The following is a 9,253-nucleotide window of genomic DNA, read 5'->3' as shown; positions in this document are numbered from 1 at the left end:
GCATTCGTGATTAACATTGATAAAAGGAAATAGAAAAGAGAAAGGAAAAAAAAAGTGTCCTCAAAGTAAAGAACGAGGAGGAGTATAACTTGGTGTGCAAAGAAATTAAGGAAACTATAGAAACTTCAACCCAAAAAAAATACACAGAAGGAAAAGCCGCATTCCAAAACCCTAGCCCTTCCAAACGTCCTTTTTGCTCAAATTACAACTTCGAGTAAAAATCAAAACGCGCGAGTAAAAAGAAAATAGAGGAAACGAGTCGCATCCGAACCGCACGAAAGGCACTAGGTCAGACTTCAGAAAAAAAATCGCTTCATTAGGAACGTCTCAAAAGCATTGGATATGCATATAGTAGTAAATCGGTCTGAACGATAGATCGATATGATAAATTTTATGTGTGGGGATATCATGTATTCCATTCAGGGAAGTAAAGGAAAACATTGACAGGGTATCTCGGGGTCCAGGCCGATAGTCCTTTCTCTATCCTGAATGAAGGGTATATGGGACCATCTTGCACGGTGCCACCGGAACTGGTGGTACTGTAATAACCCTCCTTCTCAATTCCTTATTCGTGTAGTGTGTAAGCTTCTTGAAATGGTCTGGTGGGGGTAAAACTGTTATAGTGCATTGGGTAACAGGCTTAATAAGGCGAAGTTTGTATCGGCACCAGTTGGTTATCGGGGGAACACCATACTACGGGTGTTTTGCCAATGCATCCTTTTGGTTTTGCTCGGTGCCGGATTGGGTTAACAGATCGGATGCTCGCCTGGCCAACTGAACAACCTCTGCTTCACCGTCTTCGCTTTCGTCATCAGACTCGATGTTTTTCTCAGCGATACTTCGGATGGTTGACACGATTTCTTTAGATTGAAGGATCAATTTCTTAAGTTGTTGGTCTTCAGATTCGAGGAGTTGAACAAGAGTCCAAATAGCAATATGTTGGAAGGTGGCGTCACCACTAGCGAGGAACCGTTTGAGATAACCGTGGATGCCGCCAGATGGCTCAGTCCAATCCTGCACGAACATTTTGTAGTCGCCAACTAGAATTGCATTAGTATCATTGAATTGTAAAAAAAGACCAACATTCTATATTTTGACCATACCTTTTGAAGATAGATTACCCAACGCGGCGGCGCTATTACCCTGAACCTCGATGCTCTCGGAATCCGTTAGTGGAATTAATACGTCAAAAACGCCGAGATTCAGAAGATGCGGTTTGAGTTCGTCGCTTAGCGCAAGCACCGCGACTGCGGCAGTCATTTCCGACTGAACACTGAGAGGGACGTGGAGAACCAGGTCTTTGCATTTTTGGACAGCTCCGGCTTCGAGAACCAGCTGCTTGTTCCTATCAGAGCTAGCTGCTAGATTGCGGAGAGTACTAATTGCATGACACTGGATTTCCTCATTCTCGGTGGTCCCTAGGAGTTCGACCAATGGCTTCAAGAATCCAGCATCAATAATGGGGGATTCGTTGAGAGGATGAATGGAGATGTTGCGGATGCAGGCGACGGCAGATAGAACGAGCGGGAGGAGCGATGCTTGTAGGAGTTTTAGAAGTGGAGGAAGGCCCTTAGATCTGACAATCTCTAGTTGGTATTTTTCATCAGAAGCCAAATTTCGAAGAGCTAGCGCGGCCTGGCATTGGACCTTGGCGCTTGACGAGTCCATGAGATGTACGAGCGAGTGAACAAGGCGGGGTTCCGTTTGGGCGAGTTTCTTTCGGTTCGTTGCGTCCACAGCAATGTTGCTGAGAGCCGTAGTACAGTAATACTGAACATCTGGGTCGTGCGAGGAGAGAAGGGAGACTAGAACTGGGATGGCACCGGCGCTAACGAGTTGCTGTCTGTTGTCGTCGGAGTGTGTCATATTTAGGAGAGCCCCAGTAGCATTACGCTGGACGCGCATATCTTTTGATTTGGCGAGCCTGGTAAGAGGACCGAGGGCTCCGGATCTTGCGATCTTGGCCTTGTTATCTTCGTGAGTGGCGAGATTGGTGATACATCCAACAGCATTGCATTGAACCTCCACATTCGGGGACATCATTTGTCGTATCAGAGGTGGTAAGCCACCGAGTTGAACGATCGAGACCTTGTTTTGTGCTGTCAATTAGGACGATTAGATTAGCAGGCTATGGCATTCGGGTGGAGACCGAAGAATGCGACATACTGTTGACGGCCAGGTTTCCCAAGGCTGCGCTGGCAGCCCTTTGAACTTCGACATCGGAACTCTGCAGAAGGAATAATATCGGCTCCAGGGTATCTCTATCAACTTCCCGGACATCTAGACAAAGGAACAGTTAGCGACCAGGTTCCCGGCCGACAGAGGAATCAATCTGAATATAAATTTTTTTCGGGTAACATACCTCTCTCTGTTATTTCAGCGAAGGTCAGACTGGCACTGCGCTGGAGGTCGACATTATCCGAGTATACAAGGGTGCTAAGTGCCCTGAGCGGCTCTCCGGTGAAGAAGTCTGTTTCGGCTCGCTGGAGATAGCGTCATCCAAGTCAGTATTTGTTATGTTTTCGCTGGTATGAAGAAAATATTGGAACCGAGGATCCTTACGTTCTCAAGGTATTGCAAAAGATCCGAGACGGCCTCCCTTTCACTCTCAGCTAGTTGGGGGACTTCATTGTAACCGTCCGATCGGTCTATAACGAAAACATGGGCGGTTAGCGTCAAGAGATGACGACAAAGAGTCGGGGAAAGTTATCAGCGAGTCGGGAAACGTACTTCCACAGCAAGAGCTGCAGTTCCCCATAGCGAAGCCGCACCGAGGCAGTTTGAAGACAATATAACGATTAGGCCCGCGGCAGCGAACGGGTCCTAAGGGAAGAAGCCTCGGAGGAGAGGGGTTTTTGTGGGAGAGAGACTTTTTGTTCGACGATGAGATGAAGGGTCAAGGGGTTTTGGGTGGTGGTAATAGTGGTGGTAGTGGTGGTGGTGTTTGTTTTCGAAGGGAAAGTCGGGACAAGCGACTGCCAGTCACTGCTAAGTAATAATATTCTCCCGCGTTAAGAACCAAAACCCGGCCAGTTGTTTGGCTGCAGGGCCAACTGGCAGCCAGCGAACAGAACCAACCCGAAACCGAAACTAAAAACCACCCGGAGGCAAACGTCGGCGGGATGTTTGTTATGTCAGCCGTCTGCAAGGAAGTAAGTACCGTCGATGAAGGAATTCGTTTTATTTTAAGTGACTTTAGATGATTTTTTTTTATCTATCTGATGCTAATCCAATATGATAGTATGTGGGAGGCGATGTGTGTGTCAAAGTCAGGGAAGGAAGGAAGACGAAAGTTAAAATGGAAAGAAGGAAAGGGAAAAAAAAAATATGCAGACCCCGACCCAGGCCAGGCCAGTCGGACCAGTTTAATCGTTGACGGATTTGATACTATCACCATCACAGCGTCGGGAAGATAAAGGGAATTCGATGGCTAGCTAGCCCCGGATGTCAGCCAACCAACCGTACGTCGACGATTAATACCAAAAGTCCGGTTAGACTTGCGGCTTCATTCTCCCATTTGGAAGGCGCCCAGCCTGCCATTGCTTCAAAACGGACTATCTGGCGAGAAATCACAGTGTCGAAATTAATTACCTCCCCAGTCAAATGGTATCACGATACGATTTGATATCGTACTAAACGAACTGGTGGAAGGTGATAACGAATAAACAAACCCACAAGCCTAGGCTAAGCTCAAGCGACGCAAACATCAAACCTCGAGACACAATAAACTACTGCTGATCATACTATTATACTCAAGGGCATGGCATGTGTGTGGTGTCTCTGGTGACGCTTGCTTTTTCCAAATTCCTCATATTCAATCACTTCACATATAACTTTTTTTTTTTTTTGGTGCTTCGAAGAGGTAGGGGTTCTGAATATGGCAGTCTCATCCAACAGAATCGAGATCACGAGGATATGCATGGGATTCGATTATTCAGATTCTGGAAGAATCAATCACACAGCACGTTGCAATTGCTGCTATTGCACATTAGCCTGGTGGATTGGTAATGGTGATTGGTTCTAGCCCTGCAGAGCATACATTCCCAGCACCGATATAGATCTCGTCTTAGAAAGGCGACATGACATGCATGACACTGAACAACATATAGGTACTCCATACGAGTACATACATACTCACTTATTACATCATTCAGATTCCTTACCGACCTTGCAGTTTGAATACCGATTTTAAAAAATAAGTATATATCAATGTCAACATATTTAACCTTGAGGATCTGAATGTGCCGTTCTACATGCAGATGAGCTAACTCATGGATGTAGGCTTCCGGCACGGGTATGTATCCGCGGACTCGGTGTACAGATATCAGTCGTTTCAGAAGACAAAGCGAGGGAACCGTCGATAACCTGTGAAATCGACCCCCCAAAGAATATGCATCTTTTTTTGGTGGGAAAAAGCCGCCTTGGGGAGAGGCGAGACGCAGGACCCCTTCCACTGCACCGTTATAATAGGTATTCAACCGCGGGAACGCTGTTAACCTTGCAAGCCGATAGAAAGCGATCACGGAAGAAAAACCCTATATTACTGGGTACATAAATATTGTGCGACATGAGAAAGTCTTCTTCGCAGTGTAGGACGTTTCTTTGTCTCTGGTACCTTTGTTATGTCATAAGTGCTTATGGGCCGGTACGTACAGACAGATGAGAGCGCACCTGCGTCCGCGTTCTAAGGTCTCACAGCCTTGCATAAAGCCTTCGGAGGCACTAGCCGTGGCACGGGTACCATGTAAGTACCTACGACATACATATATGGTGGCTGTTTGACAATATGGATCCTTCAATGCAATGCGGTGGATGTCAACACGGTATGGTGATTGGATCATATCATTTGTTCAAATTTATGATCAACCGTAACTCGAATATATACTTCGATGCTCGAAAACTGACTGCAAGGTAGAATATCACGTTCATGATATCTGTTGGGTACCAGGAAAGGGCGAATAATCTACCCCGCTTGCAATTTGCAACTTGTCAAGGATATCGATAGCTGACGTGAATACACAAACTTGTCGTCGATTATGGCCACGCCGAAGACACGACTGTAATATTGTAACAAGTAATTAATAGGAACTAGAGAAAGGACCCTTGTAGACATCATGTAGATTCGAGTTAGTCTGGCGTCAGCGCAGCCCCCTCCTTCATCAAATATTACCACCATAGCTGTGTGCCCTAGCAAGTAGCTAGCCTGGAGACCTGCAGCGCATGCATGGAATAATAATTTAATCCGAATTCAAAGAGTACAAATAACCCCCTCGTTCCTGCTTGCTTGCTACGTTACCTGCTTGGTTATAATTACTCGCTTGAATTTAAATATTTAGCAACCTCGTTGCATCCTCCTACTCAGATACCTTTTCCCATCGTCATCGTCATCGTCGTCATTACTATTCTCAATAGGTACGTATTATATATTGTAATCGCCATCGATCATCCGCGAAGGCTTCCAAGCGTGGGCTGCTGTTCGACTACAATCTTACGTAGCTGACTGGCTACCCCGCCATGCAATGATCCCCCGCCATAAAATGCCGCAACCGTCCCGTTAAACTGACGCTGACACGACCATCTGCTGCCTTCGACAAACCTAGCCTCGAACATCCTCCTCTTGAAAATTTAAAAATCAACTAAAATCAAAATCAAACCACCGACGTCGTTTTCGATCTCCAAGTTATGGGTGTAAGTTTGGAACCCTCCCGAATCCGTCCTCGTCATCTGAGCCGGATCCTGTCGACCGTACAGTCCCAGCTGACCTGCTTCTCTTCCCGCCACTCTCAAGCTCGCTTCCAAATTAGGTAATTCCGGCTGTGATACCCGATGCCGCAACGCAATTTCTGCAACAGTTTGGAAAAATAGAACTTGCTGCATGATAATCCTGCATTGTGCTGCCGTTATCTGTATATTTATGGTCGCCCCGAGCTAACCGGTCTTCGGAACCAGCTTCTGCGCAAGCAAATCCAAATTACTACGGTCCTCCAGGGGGTGCTCCTCCGGGTGCATATCCCGGTCAGGCTCCACCGGGTCAGTACCCTCCAAGCGGCCCAGGAGGCCCAGGAGGTCCCCCTCCTCCTCAAGGTGGCCAAAAGGCAGGTGCTCCAGGTGCCTACCAGGCTCCACAATATCAGGCTTACTCTGGCGGATCTGGGAGTAAACCACCTGGCGGCCCCGGCGGCCCCGCTCCATATGGCGTAAGTACCTATTGATAACTCCCGCACACCCTTCGTTTTGAATAGGCTAGTTCGTTTGCTCCTGTTTTGTTGTGCCGTCATTCTGTTTTTTCTCCTCTTTGCAATACTCCCTGTCGTCCTTGCCGGAAGCCGGAAAAGAAATCTAAAGGGCGATTCAACATATCTCTCTCGAGGCCGACGGTTGATCGAGGATTCTTTATTCATTTACCATAGCAAACTCCAATGTCGCCCTCTTCTTATGGCTACAACCAGCCGCCGCCACCATATCCAGGGGCTCCAGCGATACCGCCTAGACCTGGTGCCATGCCCGGTGGAATGCATAACCCCTCTCCATATGGTGGCGGATACCAAAGTACTCCGCCGCCTCAGCAGCAATACAACCCCTATGGAGGTCCTTCACCTAACCCTCCTTATCAGGGCTCACCGTTCGGCCAGTCAAATCCGTATGCACCGGTACAGCAGTATGGCCAGCCGCAGCAACAGATACCCCCGTACAATAACCCGTACGGTGGCCCCTCACAACAAACATACGGACAGCCTCATACACCGCAACCGAGTTATTACGTTAGTTTAGAGTTAATATTGTTTTTGTTTTACGTTTGGCGTTGCTTTGACTTCTTATAGCTTCGGAATATGCTCGGTTCGCTAACGGGATTACATCATGGCTCTAGGCACCCCAGGGTCAACAACCGATGGGCGGCCCGGCTGGAGGTCCCGGCCAGGTGAACCCACAACAATACATGCAAGTTTTGCAACAAACCGTTGTCGATAACAAGATCCAAAGCTTTTTCCCACCACAAAGACTAGAACAGATCTCTCGAACTATCTCCAACCAGATCGACCGACTTCGTCAAGGATGGAATCTCCCTCTTGAGGTCGCCGTTGACTTCGTCAAGTTGGCTTTGTTCGATATCATCATCTATATCGGTAGGGTCGCAATCTAGTTTGCGAGACTTATTTTCTTTTATACAAACTAATGTAAGTTTAAAACAGATGATAGCGGTTCTATGGCCTTTGAGGAAGGCGGAGAACGTATCAAAGACCTCAAACTCATACTTGAGCGAGTTGCCTTTGCTGCTACTCTGTTCGACCACGATGGTATTAGCTTGCGCTTCATGAACAACGACCTTGCCCGAAACAATATCACCCAGCCCCAAGAAATTGAGCAGATCATCAGCCAAGTCCAATTCAAGGGTCTCACCCCAATGGGAACCTCGCTAAAGTCTAAGGTTTTGGATCCTTTGGTCCTTGCCCCTGCCCGCTCGAATGGTCTGCAAAAACCGATCCTCGTCATTACTAGTAAGTTTCTCAATTCATAGTTATGGCCAAAGTTCTTACACTAACTTCCTCCATAGTCACTGATGGGTATGCTTTCTTCTAAGATGTGTGAGATGGATATGATGCTAATATACAAACTAGACAACCTGCTGGTGAGCCTGAGAGTGCAGTTCAAGATGCTGTTAAGAGCACCTCGGATGAGCTTGCTCGAACTCAGTATGGCGCCGGGGGTACGTAAAGGCCTAAACAAAAACTATTTTTTAGGTCAATATATGCTAATAATGCGTGCACAGCTGTCTCCTTCCAATTTGCGCAGGTCGGAAACGATCTTCGTGCTCGTGAGTTCTTGGGCAGACTAGATAGGGACCCCAGAATTGGTCATTTGATTGATTGCACATCCAGTAAGTTACTTCCTTTGACTAGCTAATTAGACAACTCTAGGAAAGCGGGAGATTTCTGACATTTGATGATAGACTATGAGGTTGAGGCCGACGAGATGTCGAAATCTAGCCCACCTGTTAATCTCACCGTGGAGCTTTGGGTAAGATAAATTGAACAACTCGAGGGATATTATCAAGACATTGACAAAAGGGAATTACAGTTGACAAAACTTCTCCTTGGAGCCGTTGATCCATCGGTATGTAGTCATATATTCAAATATATCAACATCTGAAAAGTGGCTAACAATTATGACAGTACGACCGCAAAGATGAAGCCGGCCATGCCCCCCCACCACAACAGGGCGGATATGGTGGACCACAAGGCTACGGCGCCCCACCACCACAGCAATACGGAGCGCCACAGGGTCAGTATGGTGGACCACAAGGCCAATATGGCGCTCCTCCACCAGGCCAATATGGCGCCCCACCACCAGGACAATACGGAGGCCAACAGCAACAATACGGTGCGCCACAGGGACAATACGGAGCACCTCCACCAGGCCAATATGGAGCCCCACCACCAGGACAATATGGTGGCGGGTACCCTGGTGGAAAGCCCCCGAAGTACTAAACGAGCGTGGTCGAAGGAATTCGAAAGAGGGAGAGGTGTATTCACTCCGTTTAATATGCTTGTGACTATGATGTGACGTTTCTAACGCGTTTCCTTTCATTCATGCCTACCAAGAATTCATAACTTTTTTTTTTTCCCTTATGGGACTTTCATTATTCTTCTGTTTTTGTCTTTCTCTCGGAGGCTGCTGTTTGTAACCAAAAGGGACCCAAAAAATGCATACGCATCAGTCGACTGGTGTGATAATGACGTAGATATTCACGCATATGCACTTTCAAATCGGGGCAGAGCAGAGATATTGCTTGTCTGCATGAAATGATAATTTTAAAATGTGACGGATAGCAAACTAATTGATATAATAAAAGTGACGAGCTCAATCGACTGCAACCAACAGAAAGATATGTGTGTTGGTTCTAGTTCGGGCGGGCTGTGATTGGTGCCCGCCGGGCCCCGCCATGGAGAGTATGGACAGGGGGGGGTCCTCGATAGTGGTCATGGAGAGATGTTAAATGTTGGATGTGGGACGAGGACTAGCTTCCTTCCATACGTACAAAACCTCAAACCTACTTTCGACTGTACTAGCATCCCCAGCACTCAACTTAAGTTACTTACTCAACCTAATCACTAAACTCCGCTCTTTTCGGTCGAACACACGTGCACCGCCCATTCCACATTCCAAACCCCTCCTTCCCAACCAGCCTCCACCTGCTGCGAGATTCGAGTCCAGATCTTGGACCCACTAGCTCGACTTCCTGCGGGGTTCGGTT

General features: G+C 47.3%; 2 protein-coding genes across 2 annotated transcripts; one reads left to right on the top strand and one right to left on the bottom strand.

The window, feature by feature from the left end:
* Positions 1-693: 693 nt before the first annotated feature.
* On the bottom strand, positions 694-2,758 carry AOL_s00004g495 (uncharacterized protein; the record flags this gene model as incomplete). Its single annotated transcript, XM_011119144.1, has 6 exons — positions 694-1,040; positions 1,104-2,099; positions 2,167-2,280; positions 2,363-2,483; positions 2,563-2,648; positions 2,731-2,758. The coding sequence occupies 6 exons, from the start codon at positions 2,756-2,758 to the stop codon at positions 694-696; spliced, it is 1,692 nt and encodes a 563-aa protein (XP_011117446.1).
* A 3,068-nt stretch (positions 2,759-5,826) lies between these two features.
* On the top strand, positions 5,827-8,486 carry AOL_s00004g494 (uncharacterized protein; the record flags this gene model as incomplete). The annotated part of the gene is made up of 11 exons (XM_011119143.1): positions 5,827-5,851; positions 5,950-6,197; positions 6,411-6,761; positions 6,869-7,124; positions 7,191-7,496; positions 7,553-7,562; positions 7,617-7,705; positions 7,769-7,876; positions 7,949-8,016; positions 8,077-8,112; positions 8,172-8,486. 11 exons carry the CDS (start codon positions 5,827-5,829, stop codon positions 8,484-8,486), a joined length of 1,812 nt encoding a protein of 603 aa, XP_011117445.1.
* Positions 8,487-9,253: the final 767 nt, after the last annotated feature.

This window comes from Orbilia oligospora (assembly GCF_000225545.1).
Source record: "Orbilia oligospora ATCC 24927 unplaced genomic scaffold scaffold00004, whole genome shotgun sequence".
Lineage (NCBI taxonomy): Eukaryota > Fungi > Ascomycota > Orbiliomycetes > Orbiliales > Orbiliaceae > Orbilia > Orbilia oligospora.
Note: the sequence above shows the minus strand (reverse complement) of the source record. Positions and strands in the feature narration are given on the sequence as shown.